Source organism: Gymnoscopelus microlampas (assembly GCF_963454915.1).
Source record: "Gymnoscopelus microlampas genome assembly, chromosome: 3".
NCBI lineage: Eukaryota > Metazoa > Chordata > Actinopteri > Myctophiformes > Myctophidae > Gymnoscopelus > Gymnoscopelus microlampas.
Genome location: NC_139940.1, coordinates 58,081,639 through 58,103,364, shown reverse-complemented (window position 1 = coordinate 58,103,364; position 21,726 = coordinate 58,081,639). Strand labels below are relative to the sequence as shown.

Genomic DNA, 21,726 nt, shown 5'->3' with positions numbered 1-21,726 from the left:
GAAGAATACCACAGTGATTTTAGCAATAAATGAGCTCTGGGTCCAGTTTGGGTCTGAGACCCGGTCAGTCTAATACATTTGAATTATCCTCGGTTCATTTCGGAACGGGTCCAGTTTGCCTCGGTCCCGTTTCGGGCCGGGTCCACCTATCCCGGGCCCGTTTTGGACCGGGTCCAGTAATTTAGAAGGTTTTCTCGGCTCCGTTCGGACCGGTCCAATTATCCACGGGTCCGTTTCGGTTCGGATCCCATTTTGTGGACCGTGCTACCCTCTAATACACGGCAATGCCGTGACTAAGAGTGATGAATTTTACGACATGCAAAAGTAACATTGTGTATGTTGCACATGCATAAAACAGAGGAGCCTCGAGCAATTGAAACATTAGCAGGATTATTATTTCATGTCAACATTCTAATAGAACTATCAGAAGGTGTAATAATACTTTTAAAAGTGAATACATATGATCTTACCATTCTTCTCCAAACTGTTGGGTTCATGTTTTTTAAGGGCATCGTAAAATGCGGCTCTGGTGTCGGTATCCCCTTTATCTAACACCATATAATACAGTAAGATCATTTTGCCTATGCTTGATGGAATGGTCTCCATCTCGGTGCGGAGTTCAGGATCGACCTTGGATCCTAGACTGCCTACTACAGCCATGACTCTGGAAACATTTGCTTTCAACAATTTCCTGTTCTCCATCACAAAACGTGCTGTTTGAAAAGAAAAACACAGTGGTTGAGATAAATGCATAAAATTAAGATTTCTACACATTCCAACATAAACAGTAGTGTACCAACTGGTATTTTTAACGTTTTGGGATAAGATACTGAGGATGTACACAATGGCAACCAGAAGAACAAAAGGAAGCAGCAGCCAACAATCTATTCACTAGTTCACTTGTATATTAATGTCGGGTCTATAATGCATTATTATTGCATTTATATTGCATTAAAATGAACTTATAAGGCATTATAACACTTATAACAGTGCTGGTCATAATGCATTATCAGTTCAGCGAAACAGAACATTATAACTACCATAACTTGGTTATAAGTGTCTTTGTTATATGTTTTTATGCATATTTATACATATTTATAACAAGTGTTATGAAGCCTTAAGCTCCTTACACACCGGGGGCGTTTTTTTCATGCGAATAATACGTTTTTTTTTTAAACCTTCCATGGAGCGAAAAGGCGAAAAAGCGAAGCGAAAAAGTGTCTTTTAATTATTCGGATCGAGTCCGAATTTTGCGTATATTGGCATAATCGCCGGTGTGTAATGACCTTTATAAGTGCATTGTAATGCATTATAAATGTGTTTATAATGCATTATAGACCCAACCTTAATATTCAGTCTTACTGTTAACTACAGTACCAAGGACATACAAAAATACTCACCCTTTTCTTCAATTGAAGTCAAGCCATCAAGAGGTGACGTAACACCACCAGCCAAGTGTCCTTTAAAAGGTTTACATCAGAAATATTGAGTCCAAAAATAATAACTAAACTAAATTAATGACGAAGATATTTCATAATTTCGTAAATAAAACAAATTCTGGGAATTATGTGTTTTGATCTGCACTTCACTCATTGTGGAAAGAAATCCTGGCCAGCTAATAAGAACAACATTATGTCACTGTGGAGGATTTCTTTTTTCATCAGTTATTGCACCTCCTTCCACTTCCTTTTAAGTAGTAAAAGTAATAAGTAGTAAGTAGCTGAACATCTCCGCAGAGACAGCAATGTGAACATTGTGTGTGATTGGTCATAAATTCAAGGGGACAAAGACGGTTCGACAAAAAAACTGTTAGAGACAGAGGCGCTTCGTCTCTTGCGAGTCACCACACCGAACGTTGCAAAGTCCGCTGGAGCCGACTCTATGACAGGAAATGACATGTCCAACTTCAACTTCACTGTTTTGTTTTGAACAGTGTTGCCATGTCCGCTTATTATAAGTGACTTTGGGCTTACTTTTCAGTAAAGTTGCTTGTAGACACAACCAAGTTGCTTGGTTGTGTTTTTTTGGGCTTGTTTCTAAAGTGTTGCTTATTTGGGCTTGATTCCGAAAGTTTATCATTATTTCAACCAGTGGTTCTCAAATATTTTCATGTCATGGACCCCCAAATTAATATGTATTTGTCCCTAACCCCCATCTGAAAATGTTTTGTGTCAGGTAGCCCTGTACCAGATTTGTGTTGTTAGAAAAAAAATCTTCCAAATATTCCACATTTTATTTGAAGATTTTTTTGAAAATAGCAGATCTACAAGCTCACAACGCGCTACATTTTTGTATATATGTATATATATATATATATATGTGTGTTGACAAATGTTGGGCACATATATATTTTATTTGAGGTTTGGCACTATTTTGCATGAAGAGTAAAGCAGTCTAAAGACATACGCAAGGTTTGATCCCATGTAAAGCAGACTTGAGAAGGAAGAACCTCCCGCTAAATTAACCGACATAAAGAGATGAATGAAACAGACTACTAACGTGGGAAGTTGCGTAAATTCCTTTACGTTCAAAATATGGGTGTAAACTGCTTAGTGAATCGGGTCCAATGTCTTTATATTAAGTACATTATGAATTCTGTACTTAGTACTTAACCACATATTGAGCATCTTCCAGATTTGCTGTATAGGGGGAATGTATGTTACACATAATGTTAACTTTTATTAACAAAATATCTTCATTTCCTGTGAAATATAATGTTTGATTAATATAATCAATATATTGAAGTTACTGTGTCTTACCAAAATGGGTGATTTGATCTGAAACAATATGAAATAATGATTTATATTATTGTCTATACTTGTATAGCTCATGCACTTACACACATGGTTACGCGCCACACACGCACGTACTTACTCACACACACACACACACACACACACACACACACACACACACACACACACACACACACACACACACACACACACACACGCACACACACACACACACTTACCTTCTTGATCGTCGACTGTGACTTCGAATTTTTCTGTAACAGCTGAGATGTTATACAGTGATTGGTCAGTGTGGCAGCACTAATCATATTGATATTCACAATTGTTATTAGCATAGATGGGTGGAATGATCAAATATAGAACATTATAACTACCATAACTTGATTATAAAGCATGCATATAGATACAAACTTAATATTCAGTCTTACCGTTAACTTAAGCAGTCAACAGTACCAAGGACATAAAAAATACTCACCCTTTTCTTTATCTTTCATTTCAATTGAAGGCAAGCCATCAGCCAAGTCTCCTTCAAAAGGGTTACAACAGAAATATTATATACAAATAAAAGAGTCCAAAAATAATAACTACAATAAATGAATTATAAGATATTTCATAATTTTGGATATCTTTGATCTGCACTTCACTCATTGTGGAAACAAAGCTTGGCCAGCTAATAAGAACGCAATTATGTCACTGTGGAGGATTTCTTTTTTCATCAGCTACACCTCCTTCCACTTCCTTTGAAGTAGCTGAACATCTCCGCAGAGACAGCAATGTGAACATTGTGTGTGATTGGTCATACATTCAAGAGGACAAAGACGGTTTGACAACAAAACAGTTAAAGCGACAGAGGCACTCCATCTCTGGCGAGTCGCCACACCGAACGTTGCGAAGGCCGCTAGAGCCAACTCAGCGGCGTCTGAGATGTCTCCCCCGCCCTTTCAAGTCACATGTTGACCTTTTCACACCATAAAAGGCAACAGGAAATGACATATCCAACTTCAACTTCACTGCACTGTTTTGAACAGTGTTGCCATGTCCGCTTATTATAAGTGACTTTGGGCAGATTTTTCAGTAAAGTTGATTGTAAATATAATATTGGTTGCGTTTTTTGGGCTTGTTTCTAAAGTGTAGTTGCTTATTTGGGCTTGCTTCCGAAAGTTTTTAATTATTATTTTAACCAGTGGTTCTCAAATATTTTCATGTCATGGACCCCCAGATCAACTACTACTAATACTTTTGAAAAATATACGAGAAAAGTGCACTCCAGAGCGTAGGTCTCCACCAGGCCGGGGTGCTTAACCAGGGCTTGCAAACTTTGGAATTCAGTCATAGTTAATCGGAATTAAATATATATATGAAAATCTAAGAGTAGTAGCAGAAACTGTGTTTTGAATAAAACGCAAAATGCCTGAAATTTTGTCTGAAACAAATGGGCTGGGCATAATATACGGAGCCATGATTCAAGTAATCAGGTTGTACGACAAGTGTCATAGGCCAAAACGTGAAGCGGGTTGTTATAAAGAAAATAGGAGTGGAGGCTTAGTTTCATGGTAATTGGACGCAAACATATTACAGATACATCTTGATTTTTACTATTAAATAAATAATAAAATGTATCTTTCTTCTCACTCTTTGTATTTACTTATCCAGTAATCCATTTTATTCCGAGATACCTTGTTTTTATACTTCAGTTCATATCTGTATGACTGTAGCCTGGCATTGCCAGACTAATATCACTGCCTAGATATTAGTCTGGAATCTATGTGTGGAACCTGCATTTCCGAGGGGCAAATAAAAAAAATGTCCCTGGTGATAAACCCGCCCCATATTTTCATACTGGGCCCTGATCGGTCCCTCACAACTTCGGAGGGAGAGAAATACAATCTCTATTGAGAGGGGCCAGACCTAATCTGCCAAGGGCAATTTTTTTTTGCAATGGCAGATTCGTCTGGAACCAGGCTAGTATGAAAAAAAAGAAGATACATCTTGATCATGTGACATTTATCAATGGATGTAGAAACCACCATAGCTCTGAGCCCAGGAATCATCTAACAACGGGGCTCAGGTGTGATTTATCAGATGGTCGAATCCTGTCAATCACAGCATGACCAGAGGCCTCGCCTCATGAGTTTTTCTAATCTATTTACTTTAACCTCTAATTCATTTCTCTCTCTCTCTCTCTCCTCTACCTCTCTGTCAAATGTGTTGCTTAGCTTCCGTGGCATTTTAAGGTTCAAGAGTTATTATTTATATGTGAAGGGCGACGCGTTACAGTCGCAGGACGATTAGAAAACTTTGGGGCAGAGGTTCTTCCTTGGCCTACTAAAAGTGTGTGTGCAACGTGTCATAGTGCTGAAGATGAGTTGCTCATGGACGGACGGACGGACGGAGCTGGCGGAAGCATAGTCTCTGGCCGTCAACTGGACGGCCTGGCGAAGACTATAAATAACAAATCCATCCAAGACTTACTAGTTTGTTTCTTCTTTTTGTCATGGAGATATGCCAGTGGTGCTGCCACCAAGATGACAATTACTGTAAAAACACTGCAAACAATCGCTGCAATCACTCCTGGACTCAGTGCACTGCTTTCAGGGATCACATGTTCTGAAAGACAGTGAACCATGATTTGTTTAACTGTTGTCAACATTGTAAAAAAAATAATAAAAAAAAAATAAAGAAACAACAATACATCAATGATGGAGTTAAAATGGTTCGAAGCATTGTCCCGTGGCACAATGCTCACAGGTTTGATTCCTGCCTGGAATCTGGCAGGGTCTGGCAGGGTGATTGGTTTAATCATACGCCCAAAACACACCTATGCATAATGTAACGGGTAGTGGCGTAGCGCAGTTGTTTAGCGGGTAACGGAGATGTCCAAGAATAGCAACTTTTGAAGGGCAACGCCCCTTGCCTATAGTCGTAAGTCCGATATTAGTGGCTTTAGCAACTTGAACCTGAAATAGGGCCCCTAGTCTCAGCATCTATAGAGCACTGAAGTCCTGACGTCACTGCCGGTAGAGGGCGCTGTTCCGCTGGTCGTTGGCTTTGTTTTTTGTGTTGAAATCTTGGGGAATCTTACATCGCTTCATATAAGAACTGTGTTCGAAAATGAAACACACCACCCCGGCGATTGTACTCATATGGATGTGGAGCATCGACTGAAGGTGGAAAGAGTAACACAATAAACGCTAGAAACGAGTCAAACGACCCAAAGACTAAATTTCCCATGAACGCGGCTGCTGTAGGGACAGTGATTTCAGACCCAGAAGTAGTAGTTCTTCAGACTTTTAAGGTAGAATGAATTCCATTTTCGCCAGAAACAGGCTGTATCAAAACGATGCAGAGCCACCCCCCTGACAGAATCGCCGAGGTGGTGTGTTTATGTTTGGAACACAGTTCTTATATGACGTTCCCCAATAGGGATTTCAACACAAAAAATAAAGCCACAAATTAGCGGAACAGCGACCTCTAGCGGCAGTGACGTTAGACTTCGGTGCTCTATGGACGACCTTGGTGCACTCGCTCCCAGGGCTCTAACTGAGAGCGATGTATTATGTATAATACAATACATGTTGACAGGTTAGTTCAGAAATAGGCCCTGAGAACCTGAATATCAAAATCCTGAATATGCATTGCAAATATGTATACATATTTAATGGTCTTATGATACACGGTCGCATGCAGCAATTTGCTCTTGTATATTGGTTGGACTTCAGTCAGACCTGGACCGGCATGCCTAATACCTGTTGTATGTTGTAACAAGTTCAACCACCATCGTTGAATATATAGTATTCGTATTATTCCCTAGAATATACATTATCTCTCTCTTCATGAAAGTCACTTGGCCACATTGGTTATTGAACAAACATGCTACCTGCAAGTTGGACGTTAAAGAGTAATGAAAACATTCATTACCTGCGATGGAGATGACAGTGCGTATCTCTGCGATGGGGATGACATGGTGTATCTCAACAGTGTGGTTGAAGTGTGGTAGGTGAACTCTGCATGTCACCCGACCTGTTCGCCTCACCGTCACATTCTTCTGGACATGGTAACAGTGTTGGGTATGACTGACTGTCACTGAGGATTCATTAATGAGGAGGTTTCCCTCACTGTCCAGCCAAGACACGTCAGGTTGTGGATACCAGCACCCAGAATCACATGTCAGAGATGAACCACCATCTTTTGGTCCAATTACGGAGATCACTGGCTGAGACACAGCCCCTGCAACAAAAATAGATATAAACATGAGGTTGTGTTACAAACTGTATTAACTGTACAGTTTGTGTTTTTGTAGTTTTTATAACTTCAAAAAAAGTAAAAAAAAAAAAAAAGATCAACCTTTTCAGGCCGCAACCCCCCAAAATAATCCTATTTGAACTGGAGACCCCCAAAAATAATCCCATTTGAACTGAAGAACCCCAAAAATAATCCCATTTGAACTGGAGAACCCCAAAAAATAATCCCATTTGAACTGGAGAACCCCAAAAATAATCCCATTTGAACTGGGGACCCCCCAACCTGACAAGCACTTGGAATTACCTTACATTTAGTTTGACTCGACACATTCTAATGAGAGCAACAAGCAGGACTGGGGTGGGTGTTTCAGATTTGTGGTGACTGTGTTGGTAACCCACTGGAGTACAACATATCTGATGTAAACCGTTGCTTTCTTTGTGCATATCAGATACAGTCTCACCATGTGAAGTAAACAGGACATCAATCAGATGAAAAGCGCAACCTCAAATTAAAATGGTATAATTGTTTTTAAACTGATTGTGTCCAATGTTTTGCTTTCCACATTTATAACAAACATGTAGAGCAACAGCAGCAACCATTAGTGTACCTTGTACAAAAGGCAACAGCTTCATCAAAGAATACATCTTCATTGGCGAAGCTTGTTGTGATCCTGGTGAGCTGAATGGGAGAATGGGAGTTCCATCCCTGCTTGATCCAGTTAAATATTACATTGCGACCACACGCTTATTATTTTTACAGGCCAAACAATTGTGCTCAGTGCGTTTTCTTTTGGCCAATGTTTGACCAGTTTTTTATAGTATAGTTTGTTGATTACTTTTGATGCAGTAACACTCTTTTTCTTATCTTTTCTTCTTCTTTTTTTAGGTATTTAAAGGGTATTAAAAGTCCTTAAATTGTCACTTCATTGTCACCTGGGGACCCTCCCACCCCCCAAAATCATGTGGGGACCCCCGTCTGTCTGTCTGTCTGTCTGTCTGTCTGTCTGTCTGTCTGTCTGTCCGTCCATCCATCTATCTTACCAACAAGGAGCTGGATCAAACTGCTGGTCTTCAGAATTGGAACAAAACACTTGTAGCCCCCCTCATCTGAGAGCGTCACTCCGAACAGCTTCAGCGAGATGTTACCATCAGACAGCTTGTCAGCAAACAGGAACACCCTTTCCTTATACAACGGGTTCTGATCATCAGTATTATAATGTCCATCTTGATGGAGATAAACAAACTCTGGTTTCAGGTCAGGTCTCGTCCACTCCACCGTCATCCTTGTGGCGTCGACAGATGGCTCAATGTGACAAGGAAGTGTCACATCGTCTCCCACTTTGGCCAGCACAGCCTGAGAGGTCCCAATCACCCGAGGTTCTCCTTGAAACAAATATTTGCATACTTAATTATATTATATCTCTCCTGTCGGGCAGAAACCAGCTAACACCAAAATGTTCATTTTTCAGGAAATGAGAAAAACAAAAAAAAGTGGAGTTAGGAGGTTTTGTTCATCATTGATAATTACAGCTAAATGAACCTCCAAGCTCACAATGAGGTTGGAGGTCAAAAGGGGGTGGAGCCTGGAGTCAGCAAAATCAGCTAACTCCACCCCCCTTTTGGACTTGGCTGGTTTAGCAGAAAGTTTTAGGTTTTGTCAGAAGCGCTTTTTAATACTTTCCATTGGTTCAATATGTTTTAACGTAAAGGGTGTTCAATAGCACCGATTTATGGGGAAAAAAAAGATGGAGTTAGCTGGTTTCTGACCAACAGCAACAATATACTATATTTTACTAGAACAGAGCACAGGTCTCCCCCAGGTCAGGTAGGTTATTGTGGTGGCCTCCTAGTGCCGATATAATAGGTCAATGTGAAAATGTGCCATTTCTTCTTTGGCCTTTCACAGCAATGGGACACTGCATTCATGATTTGAGGCATTTTGTTCCTAAAATGTGTTTTGCAAAATTAGACCTGCTGGTCAATACTGCCCACTATCAACCAGAAACTGTTGGATGTAGTACAGCACTTGTAAAAAGAAAAAGAAAAAAAGCCTTAACCCTTCGAGTGCTATTGCTGCATTTTATGCATTGTTATGAACTAATGTTCATTTCATATACATGTTTATGTGAAGCACTTTAAGCTGCATTTTCTGTATGAAAGTGAAATAAAGTTATTAGAATTATTATTATTATTATTATTATTATTATTATTATTATTATTATTATTATTATTATTATTAGTGTTATTATTATTATTATTATGAAGTGAATTAAAAATGTTTTATAAATCAGAACTTAGATTTTTTTTTGTATTACTAAATCCGAAAATAGTCTGGCACTGTCTGGCACTGTGAATTCCACCTGAGGTTTCGGAGGACAATCCCTGTTCGAAATATGGTGAACTTCATCATGGAGATGCTGTCAAACCGCAGCTTCACTCTACAGACCAGTAATGGCCGGCACAGCTGGCTCAGATGACTGAGGAATAGTATTCTGTAAGGGTGTGTTCTCTCCTCAATGCTGTAACATCTACAGTACATCTATGACCTACCAGATACAACATGGGGCGGCAGTGGTTCAGGGGTAGAGTGGCCAGGGTACAGTGAACTGGAAACCTCAAGTTTCCCAGTTCGATCCCGGGCTGGGGGGCTCCCACTGAGTTAGTGTCGAAGTGTCCTTGAGCAAGACGCTGAACCCCTAATTGCTCCCGATGAGCAGGTTGGTGCCTTGCATGGTTTCCTCCGCCATCGGTGTGTGAATGGGTGAATGTAATGCACAATCTATTTAAAGCGCTTTGGATAAAAGCGCTATACAAATGCACCATTTACAACATGAAAAAAATATGGTTATGTGGACGACCTAGCCATCATGCTGAGATGACTAACATGGAAGCAAAGACCAACAGGATGGCCATAGCTGAATGGGTAGAGAGCCAGCCTCAGAAGCAGAAGGTCTCAAGTTCGATTACCGGCCCTGCCAAGTTGTTGATGTGTCCCGATGACAATACACTGAACACTTCTGAAACTTAATTTCTCCCACGGAATCAAATAGGTCTAATTATAATTGAAGGTGATGGAAGACGCTCTCAACCAAGACATGGGCACCATGGTAGCCTACCTCTGCAGGTGGCGTTTGTAGCTCAGCATTGGCGAGACAGTGCCGGCGGCTCACCATCTTCGCAACAGAGAAGATGGTATCTTCACAACAAAATGCAGTGTTTTACATCAACAAAATCACATGCACAGTGCTTCACATAAGAATGTATATGAAATAATCATGAAAACCGAGTGCATACAAATGCATAATGCATAACATACAGAAATGGCACTTGAAGGGTTAAGATTAGTTTCTTCTTCTTTTTTTTAACAAGCACTGTAATGCATCCAACACAGTTTCTGGTTGATAGTGGACAGTATTGAACCTTTTGTGTGGAAATTAGACAAGGAAACATGCTTAAATATTTTTTTAACATGGGCGTCAATGGGACATTTTTTCACTGAAAAATCTCTGGCAGTCTACTGCAAAAAAATCTGAAATAGTTGGCAGCCATGTGTATGCCTGTTTAGAATGGGCCACTTAATTGCAGCTTTCTTAAGAACCGGTCATCCAAACAAGTTCAATCTTGATACTGCATTTCTCTGGGTCCTCAGCAACACACCTGCCAAATGTTGACTTCATACAGTGTTCGGTTTTCAAGATATATAATTGTATGTGTAATAACAGTGTGGATGGCGGCCATTTTGAAATTTCCCTACATGCAATTCCTTGCGACTTTTTGGCCTATATGTGAGGTTTGGACATCGACACCCATTGCACCCCCCCAACCCTGCGCTGTGATTGGCCACCATTGTACCCCCTAACCCTGCACTGTGATTGGCCACCATGACTCTATTCAGGACTGTGATTGGCTAGAAACACATGACACATGTGCATAGCCCTATAAATAGGACTATGCACTTAAAAAAAACACTTTTATGTTTTTTTTTTTTAAGTGAATCACTTCCATCACTGTGATGACCACTGTGACCACACCGCCCACTTCACACTGGGTGTGATTTTTTCCTCTCATTCAGGACATATTAAGGACACAAAATCAGTTGAGTTTGTTTTTGTTGCAATTAGTGGGAGGTCAAGTGCCAATATTACTGGACTACATGTGAAAAATTGCTATGCCCTATAGCCTATACATTCGCTAGATGTTACAAGAAATAAACCATCATGATACCAAGTACATATTTATCCTGCCAGATGATCTATAGGACTTTAGAGGGGCAAGCAAAAAGAAAATGTAAAACAGCAGTGGAATCTCTAAAATCCTGGGGGGAAAAAGGTGCAGGTGTCATAATAATATTAAGACATCTGCCCAGCGGCCCATTGTCTCATAATCCGCCTATAATTACACTACTTAATGAGTGACATATTTCAGACAGTACCTCACTTTACGAGGGTTTCGCAGCTGGAGGCTTAGGTTACCGCGGTGTGTAGTCTATGCTCAAAAATGTAATCTAGAGTACAGAAGTTACAGAAAAATAACTATGGACAATTATCTCATAGAAAAATATGGATTGATTTGTTGATCAGACTATTACATACTGTACCTACATCCAGTAGTGTAACCAAGTAATGTAATACTGGCCTATCAAAGACTAGGACTTCACTTGACTTGTGACAACTTTTTTTACACTGCAAACCTCGATGGGCCTATATGGAGAGAGAATCCAAGGAATCCACTGAAACACATATTTGTTCAAGCTTTGGTTTAAGAGTTATTGGCCAAAACTATAGCGCCAAGATGAGGCAAATAAAATGTGGGGTTGAGGCTCTCCCTTGGCCTACTGTGAGTGTGTGCGCAAAGTGCAAATGAGAAATATGACAGATACCACTTGATCACATGACTATAGAGATATGGTGAAACAAATTGCGGGAGGTTTGGACACAATTTGTAGGAAATAGCAAATAAATTGTTTTGCAAAAAATGGCCCAATGGTGGCGCTATAACAGGACTGATAGATCTGAAATTGATAGTCATATTTGTATTATTTTGTATAAATTGCATAAATCATGACCCATTTCCCTATTCAGATATTGGTGTTCTATAATAGACAAATGTTGAGATGTCATGTAAAGTATAACACTCTGACACAGAAATACTCTATGTTTCATAAAATGTTATGACTTCACATCGTCGGAAGAGCCTGGCCGGCTCAAGGATATCCACCTCAGTCACTCAAATAACCTTCGTACTCTAACTGTGTTGAATTGTTGTTATGGGCTTGGCTACAAGATTAGAATGCTGATAAAAATGACACTCTGAGGCGAGCTTCAGATTGTTTTTTATACATTATCTGTGAAGCCTCGCTTGAACTTTCTCGTGCAACTAGAATAAACCACCTTAATTTACTTACCATAACTCTGAGTCTGTGTTTTATTTAAAGGAGGAGTTCACCCAAAAAATTACTTATTTTCTATCAATTGCACACCCTATGAAGCCTTGAATCCATGGATTATTATTTTATTTTTTTTGGCATTCCTAAGTTAATAATTTGATTCCCGTCTCCTACCGGCTAATGTATCCGGTAGGAGACACAAAGCAGATTATTTGTCTCTCCTACCGGAAATACACACGGTCATCAAATTATTAGCTTAGGAATGCCACAGAAACAAAAAAGAATCGATGAAATCAAGGCTTCATGGGGTGTGTAATTGATAGAAAATAAGTAATTTTTTGGGTGAACTCCTCCTTTAATAACTTTTTTTGTGAAAGCATACTATTTGTAATGTATGAATGAGCCTTGGCCTACTGAGAGGTTTTGTTCAAAGTTTGTCACCGATCTAGCTGTAGTATACAACCCTCGTAGAAGTATTTATTCCGTCAGAATCATAAATACGTCTACAAGGGTTGTATACTACATCTATCACCGATGGGCAGGGTTGAACTGTAGGGGGTACGGGGGGGTACGGCGTACCCTTAGTTCTGACACTGTGGGAGCTGGGGGCGCGCGTGCACGCACCGTCAGCGGCGGTCTTTAACGCCTTAAGTTTAAAAACAATAGCCTCTCAAGGTTCGCGCCGTCAGTGGCGAGCCGTTCTCAATAGCGTCTGCTGCTTTGCATAACATTGGCTACTCGAGAAAAGACACGGACTTGAATTGAATGTGTTACATTCCTCTCACAATGACAGACAACATCTCTGCACTGCAAGGTGTGAAGGGGATCGCTTAGCAGAGGACCCAGTTCTCTGAGACAAGACAAAGACAAGTTGTCTGATTATTTTAAGTAGGCCTACTTATGTGTGGGTGAGTCTATGTAAAGGGATTTTATATAAAATTAAAAGGAAAATAAAATAATTAATTTGAAACAAAAATAAAAACAACAAATTAACAATGCAACAATACAACAAAATAATAATACATATGATTACATTAATAATCACATGTTGAATACAGTATTTCAACTAGCACTGAGCTGAGTGGCTATGTGCGCGCACGTGCGCGCGCGTGACGTCATAAAATACAGTACCCTTAGTTCAAAAATCCACAGCTCACCACTGCCGATCGGTCCAGTGCTTGTGGCATTTCATGCAAAATGGAAGGAAAAAAGGGATCAAGAAAGAAAACATCAACACACTTTATTTGTTGCTAAGCTTTTGCATGCCCTCCCTTCCCTGTCGGTATTAACTGTACATAACTTTTGTTGTATTTGTAATGTAGGCTATAACAAATGTACCTGTCACAGATGTGTTGTAACAGAGGATCCATATCACCAAGAAGATGTTGAAATAAATCCACATTTTTCTAGTAGTACAAACACTGACTTGGAAGAAAAAATATGAGACCGAGTTAACTGCCATCATTCCTGCCGTTTACACGAGGACGGTCTCTACAGAAAACGGCAAAATAAAGTATCAGACGTGCCGTCCGTTTACACGGGAACGGTGTTTGCGGGGCTAAGTGAAACTAAGTGAAACCTCCTTCCAGGGTGGAAAACTTTGTCCCGTCTCCATGTTAACACATACAGCAGAGGAAACAGCGCAACGTTTGATGTTGCCAGATGTTGTGAGAGAAATAAGCAGCCAGTTCTATGAAAACAAGCCCAAAAGAAGCGACTAGGCTGAATGAGCACTTTAAACCATGGGGTCCTTGGGGGTTCCAGGGGGTCCCCAGCTAAATCTGTTAATAATAGTATCACAAACCACTTTAACCTTTTCATACTTTGGCTATTCAAAAATAGCTGCGCTATGAAAATCTTGAACATTTTTGCAAACCTTTGAATATATATATTTTTTAATTCTGATGGTCTGTGGAGAAAGACAATAATTTGACATGTTTGAGGACTGTTTAAAACAAAAAAGGAACTATACTTTAAAAACAAGCCCACAAAACTGCAACCCGCAACAACCAAGCAACTTTACAGGAAAAACAAGCCCAAAGTCACTTATAATAAGCGTACATGGCAACTGCATGCATGAAACCATAGCGTTAGATGTAAACAGCAGCGCGTCACCGCCACCTAGCCACCTAGTATGCACACTACAGCGTTTGAAATCACTGGAGCGTCTCCATGTAAATGCAAAATAAAAAGTGACGACGCAACTGCACTTTGTCGTTTTCTGGGTTGCTGACTTACTTTAATTTTTAAACCATGGATTTTACACGTAGGCTACAGTATCAGTATGACAGTTGCATTGTGTAACAGAGGTCGCTGTTAACCCCACGTCACCAGGCTTTCTACCTGTTCCTTTAGTAAATAAAACATACTGTATTGTTTTCTAGGTCAGGATTCTAATTTCATCCATTCAGGAAAGAGAACCGCACAAATATTATTTATGAACTTCATTTGTATGTTCCAGGTCCAATTTTTTTTTTAAACATTCCAACTGATAATGTTTCTGGTTGTTTGACATTTTACCACTAGTTGTCAGTGTTGAATCGTTATTTAGATGAACGCTGAGGAAGACCTGTTAGGTTGAAATGCTGTTCATGTAGAGGTAATTAAAAAAGGATGTATATTGTGTGCTGGCTTCTCACTTTCTTTACATTGTTGAGCCGTGCACCTTGAGACTTTTGTTTAATCTGGAGTGTTGTGGGCATTCTGCTTGGCAGTGCTTTTTCTTAATGGTACCTAAGTCATTCCACAGTGACTGTAGGCCTACAGTTCTCTCTGTATGTAAGTGGTACCTTTATTTATAAAAGGTCCTCAACATAGGCGGCGGGTAATGAAGGCTAGGGTAGGCTAAGCCTTCCCAAATGTTATGCTGGGAAATTCTGGGAATTAATAATAAATCAGTAAAATCAGGCAAAAACATGAATTAAAAAACCTAACCCTAATCTAACCCTAACCCTAACCCTATAACCGAAATAAAGTAACCAAAAACCCAACAGAAACTAACAATCCAACCAGAAACCGCAATTGTTTTCGCACGCGCGCTTCGTGCGTGCCCGATCCCCAGCCTTCCCAAATGTCAAGCTCACCCGCCGCCTATGGTCCTCAAGGTCAACTTTATGGTGTTGGAGCCTATTTATTCATATAGCAGGAAAGGATAATTGAAGTCAACCCGGAAATGAACAACTTAAACCCTATACTGTATATTGACCAGGTTTCCCCAGGGGGTCAATACTTGGTCCACTCCTTCTTCCCACTACATCAAATCTGTGTCGAAAATAGGCGATCTACAAGCATACAATGCATCACGTAGTGACACCTTGTGAACGTGTAGATCAGCTTTTTGTCGAATGTTCGCCTGTTTTTGCTGAATGTTCTTCTATTATGATATGCTCAGAATAGGGCCACTAGGGTTCAAGTAGATACATTATTTCAAACTCTTTTTTATAAAACTATTGAGAGTTTCTACTCTGAAATACACTACACAGATGTGGAGGAGAGTAATTATGTTTTTGTTAGTTTTGTTGAAATAATCAGACACACCTGAACAAACTAAATATGTATGTTTCCACATATATATATACATATTTGTAAAATGTATTTCTATGGCGGACTGCTAGGGTCTAGTTAATTAATTAATGTAAAACACAGCATTATGCATAATTGCATATGCATCACACTTTGTGTTCTGTGTGTGTGTGTGTGTGTGTGTGTGTGTGTGTGTGTGTGTGTGTGTGTGTGTGTGTGTGTGTGTGTGTGTGTGTGTGTGTGTGTGTGTGTGTGTGTGCTCGCTAACATACGTGGCTGAACATCCTACCAAAACAGGAAATGGACCCTTCAGATGTCAAGAAGTAGAGGGCTCTGTGTCAAACCAGTAACCACGTAGATCTCACTCAGTCACTGTCACACGGTCCACTTGTCAAGATGAACTTTGCATCAACGTACATAATATCATGTGAGTAGGTCATTTTAAATCTTATATTATTCTTCTTGCTCTGCTTTGCTATGTTGATACTAAACAAAGTTATTAAAGTGCTGGAGAGACGGTTTCGTGTTTATTTAGTTTTTTCTTTTGTCGCAAATGGAAGCCCGGCTGAAATTAGATAAACTACAAATGACTGGTTCTGAGGTCTAGATGTGATGTTAATCAACCTGAGATTCTCTCAGTAGCAATTGCCTTCATGGAACATGTTGCTTGTGACCACCGCTTCCACAGTGAAGGATTTCTTCTTCTTTTTTTTTTATTAAGGAAGAGCTTCTTTTTTTTTTACTCAGCATATCTTCTCCGACGTCAGCATTTTGCATGTCTTGTTGACATCTGTTCCTCCAGATGTATTGATTGATAGACAAGCATACACATATACGGATGGATGGATGGATGGATGGATAGAAAGAAATAAAGAAAGAAAGAAATACTGCTTGCTTTGCTGCCAGCTCGCCTCGTCTCTGCTGATCCACACATGCTCGCTCTCCACCTCCAAGCCTACCTCCCTACCCTTCACTTATTGTGAATATATATGCCTTTAACTTGACTCTCTAACTACAGGCTGCAGGGTCATGTCTGCATTTGGGTCTGCTAGTCGTTAACAATAATTATTGAATGTATTGACATATTGAACTATGTTGGTGTACTTTGCAAAGTGAAAGATTACTGAAATGCACTTGAATAACACTTAAAGGGATAGTTCACCCAAAGAATTACATATTTTCAATATCAATTACACACCCCATGAAGCCTTGAATTCATGGAGACCGGCGGAAAGATGCTTATGTCTCCGGTAGGAGACTGAAAGTTGACACTTTGAGTCTCCTACCGCTCCGCCACCGGTCATAACATTATTGGCTTAGGAATGCGACAAAAGCAAAAAAATATCCATGAGTTCAAGGCTCCATGGGTGTAATTGATAGGAAAAAAATTATTTGGGGGGTGAACTATCACTTTAATATGAAATGAACTGACCTATGACCAAATGCTCTCTCTCTCTCTCTCTCTCTCTCTCTCTCTCTCTCTCTCTCTCTCTCTCTCTCTCTCTCTCTCTCTCTCTCTCTCTCTCTCTCTCTCTCTCTCTCTCCACACACACAGTGCTGTATCTCCTTGTCTGCTCTACACCTGCTCAAACAGATGGTGAGACGCCTTCAAAGCACTCAGACAATAGTTTACAAAAGTGTTCCAACCATCCTGCTAATTCACAATGAACATTAATGCAGGGATTTTCAAACCCAACTTAAACAAATAATTGAATGTATAAGATACAATATAATAAATGATTACCTGTGGGTTAAAATTGTTTTGCTACAGCAATCGTTGTGGTTACTGTGGAACTAAGTGGTGATCATACTCATTAATGTACGGTAGATTCATGTACGGTCAATCCATGGTGTAATGTTCATGTGTGAAGTAGTAACAGTAAAACATATTGGCCTCTATTTTTGCCACTGCTACTGTATACCCACACCTGTGACCCACTAGCCGTGAATTTCTGCCCATTACCCGTGAAATAGGGATAAGGTTGCTGGCACTGTCCCTAAACCGTATTTTGGTTTAGGGACATTACCGCTATACCTGCTATTTATTATGCCGACTCCACTATTTGCGCCTAGAGGTGTGGCTGTGGGCGTGTTGTTGCATTATCCCCAAAATTGCTATTTTGACCACACACATTTGGGACAGCACATAGTGCAATCTAAAAGCACCATGCCAACTTGGTTTGGTAGGGCGTGCCTGCAATAGAGAGACGGCCAGGGCGCACAGTGGCACAACGTTCAAGGTCTCTCTCTCTCCTCATTCTCAACAAATATCTGTGATTATAATTTTCGTATAATCAGCAGAAGAGAGAGGGTAAATTAAATTCCTTGTGTCAATTGTGTTTATAAATATGATAGTCTATTCAAAGAAGACAATTTGTGCGTCGCGCAATGCAATGCTCTCCAAATTACACACTTCAGTTTTATTCATCGATTACGCAGGAAATAATGAACTGATTACAAAAATGTAAAATTATCTCTAATCAGTAACATGTAGGTGATATGTATGTCAATCAAATGTGGTTTTATTGAAAGGCAATCAAAGGCTAGAGCTTAGAAACCATTGGTTTTATTATTGTAATGCCCAAACCACATAATGTAACGGGTAGTGCAGGTGTTTTGCGGGTATAGGCAAGAGTCCCAGAATGCCCCCTGCGCAGTCCTAAATGAAGTCCCACATTAGTGGGTTTAGCCAGTCTGGCCCTTTATAGGGCCCCCTCTGTTTTATCGTGATAACAAGATAAACTAGACTGGGCCGCTCTGCCTTGCGTATATCTCTGCCAGGCTGGGTGGCCCACCCAGGTCTGTGTAAGTCATGGTTTGCTGCCGTTGGGACCCAAGGAAGTTATAATATAAATAGTGTTCTCATCATGAGAAAACAAGAGTTGCTTTGTCAGGATCACAGTTTTTATTTAAAAAAATGTATGACCATTAAAAAGTTTAATTTCAAGTGTTAGATGTATCTGCTCATTTTAACTCAATTGTAACGCAATTGTGTGATTGTATACAATCATATAATTAGTGCTTTTCTTAGTGGATGATGAATTGTACACATCATTTTAGCCTTTCTTTCTTTTTTGCTTTCTCCATGCACCCACTCTACTTCCAGTGTCTCCAAGAGTCAGTCCTGAAAGAACTCAGTTCTTTCAACGTGAGACCATCTCACTGACCTGTGAGGAAGAAGGGTCCTCTGTGCCGGGGTGGTCTGTGAAAAGACATGCCAAGAAAGGCAATGGAACCTGCAACAACGGATGGGGAGCCACCGACAGTATGTAGAGATGGATGGATGGATGGATGGATGATTGGATGAATGGATCGGTGGAAGGAAGGAAGGAAGGATGGGAAGGAAAGAAAGAAAGAAAGAACGAAAGAAAGAAAGAAAGAAAGAAAGAAAGAAAGAAAGAAAGAAATAAAGAAAGAAAGAAACTGACAGAAATGTCATTGTGATTGTTTGTAGGAGCATCCTGTACCATGACTCTGTATCATCTGGATGGAGGAGTTTACTGGTGTCAGTCCAATTCAGGAGAAGTCAGCCGGTCCATCAACATTGCAATCTCTGGTACAATCAATATAATTACATCAATATATATTCTAATCAATGTATTGTGGTGGGTTAACAGATATAACTCACATGCCATCATTGTTAACACATATATATATAGGTGCATTCCCATTCAAGAGGTATAATCGGTCACATTTTGTCTATGTCTAGCAGTATTGTGTTGAGTAACCTTGACAATTCAAGACGATACAAAAAAAAGATTCGAGCATAAATGATCACCCAGGATTATCTCCCATGTTATCCAACCTCAGGCACAGCCGATATGACAGAACATATTCTGTACGTCTTATGTATTCTATTTACACAGACAAAGAGATTATATTGATCAACATTTTGATCTAATGAATTAAGGTGCTAGTGTCACCATCCTACTGAATATCCTTATTGATATCGATCCTTGGGTATTACTGTTATCCTCAGTTATTTATGTATTTATTTAAGTGTTACAAAGCTGTAATTCTGCAGACCAGCTTATTAAAAGGACTGGATTAGTTTTGTCACTGCCCACTTGACCCCCCTCTCTAGATCTGTCTCACCAAAGTACCCCACGTGGAAATAGCAATAGTTTATAAGCACTTCACCCTTTAGTAAAACTGCTTCCTTTTTTTTGTATTAATTAAAAACAGGAAAAGTACCAAAACCATGGCATTATATTGTATACTGTCAATGAGGAACTGTCCCAGTGAAACAAATGGTCCCGGACAGTTTTAGTCCTTGTCTGACATGTTCAGTTCTCAATGTATTTATTTTTTAGTAGAACTGGTGTAGTAACTCAATATCATAGTTGACACCGTTCTGTATACTGTATACCAGCATGGCTGTGATTATGCTCCAGTGAATCACAGCTTTGTAGGTGAAATTATGACCATCAAATGTTCCTGCTGTTCTTCTAAATTAGATGTGATCCTGGAGAGCCCTCTACTTCCTGTGAAGGAAGGAAGTGATGTCACTCTGCACTGCCTGTCCAAAGACAAGACGGGTAACCCATCCTCTGACCTCCCAGCTGATTTCTATAAAGATGGATCCCTCATCAGCGCTGAGTCTACAGGACAGATGACCATCCACAATGTCTCCAAGTCTGATGAAGGATTCTACAAGTGTCACATCTCTGACCTTGGACAGTCACCAGAGAGCTGGGTGGATGTGAGAGGTGAGTCTTCAGCCTTTTTTAAGATTATTTTAACATTATCAACATGAGAAGATAAACAAGTCTTTGTACAATCTGGGAACCCATTTGGTAAAAATAGAGAGAGTGAGAGAGCTCTGACCTGTGCTAGAGTGACATCCTATAATATGACCTACTTTTGCGCTGCACACTGAAATTATTTAATTAATGATTTGGGAGCAGGTGTGTAAGATTCCAATAGCATAAACATTTTAAATGGCTTTTTTATACTCTTAATATATTTATATTTATAAGATTTTTGCGTTATATATCAAAATGTTATCAGTTTTTGGCTATTTTCTGGGTGTTCATTTCAATAAATGAATTAATTAATACATTTTCAATTATTCGAATCACCGTTTTCAAAAAATGTTGTGTACACGTCAGTGAAAAAAAATGACTGGGAAGATCGCTATTTACAAGCAACTTTACAGGGAAACAAGCCAAAAGTCGCTTATAATAAACAGACCTGGCAACACTGGAAGCCCAGCCTGCCAGCTATAAGGCTATAAGTGCTGAACTAAATGCCAACTTTTGCCAACAGATTACCAGTCTGTTGCAGTCTGCTGTAGTCTGAAGTAGTCTGTTGGGTGGAGAGTCAACTTTAAGAGATTATGGTATGGATAATGAAAGCCATTGTTTTATTTACAGCTTCAACATCATCTGCTCCCCCCCTCTTGTCTCTGCCCCATCTGATCATTCATCTACTGATGTTCATCCCTTTTGTGGTGTCAACCATCCTCTGCATATCCATAATGAGAGCCAGAGCCCGAGTTAGAGGTGAGAGAAACATGTTCTACAAACACACACCGTAACATGTGTCCATCATAATGTCTATCTGGGTCCTACGGTCTTCCAGAGCCCTATCTTACACCCAGCGCTAATCTCTCTCTCTCACACTCTCTCACTCTCTCTCTCTCTCTCTCTCTCTCTCTCTCTCTCTCTCTCTCTCTCTCTCTCTCTCTCTCTCTCTCTCTCTCTCTCTCTCTCCTGCAGCCAATGCAAGGAAGAGAAGGGACATCAATGATGTCATCATGGAGGCCGTGTAGACAATCAGAAGTGTTGGAGGCAATTAGCTCAGCACACTACTGCTTTCTAAA

General features: G+C 39.9%; 2 protein-coding genes across 4 annotated transcripts in view; one reads left to right on the top strand and one right to left on the bottom strand.

Moving 5' to 3' along the window:
* The window catches only part of LOC311042489 (uncharacterized protein), a 27,133-nt gene extending 13,196 nt beyond the window's left edge, over positions 1-13,937 (bottom strand). For 2 of the 3 annotated variants that reach the window (XM_084053249.1, XM_084053251.1), the window contains exons 1-9: positions 13,719-13,937; positions 8,036-8,377; positions 6,672-6,980; positions 5,226-5,360; positions 3,229-3,279; positions 2,975-3,016; positions 2,760-2,777; positions 1,401-1,460; positions 471-713 (exon numbers count right to left, since the gene is read on the bottom strand). In XM_084053249.1, the coding sequence (XP_083909375.1) occupies positions 471-713; positions 1,401-1,460; positions 2,760-2,777; positions 2,975-3,016; positions 3,229-3,279; positions 5,226-5,360; positions 6,672-6,980; positions 8,036-8,377; positions 13,719-13,845 (1,327 nt within the window). In that variant the 5' untranslated portion in view covers positions 13,846-13,937. The remainder of the gene's footprint in view (positions 1-470; positions 714-1,400; positions 1,461-2,759; positions 2,778-2,974; positions 3,017-3,228; positions 3,280-5,225; positions 5,361-6,671; positions 6,981-8,035; positions 8,378-13,718) is intronic. The other variant, XM_084053250.1, reaches the window with a different exon arrangement.
* Positions 13,938-16,211: 2,274 nt separating this feature from the next.
* LOC311042642 (Fc receptor-like protein 5) lies at positions 16,212-21,726 on the top strand. Its single transcript, XM_084053498.1, has 7 exons — positions 16,212-16,329; positions 17,458-17,499; positions 19,009-19,167; positions 19,357-19,458; positions 20,360-20,611; positions 21,278-21,406; positions 21,623-21,726. The coding sequence occupies exons 1-7, from the start codon at positions 16,299-16,301 to the stop codon at positions 21,673-21,675; spliced, it is 768 nt and encodes a 255-aa protein (XP_083909624.1). The 5' UTR covers positions 16,212-16,298; the 3' UTR covers positions 21,676-21,726.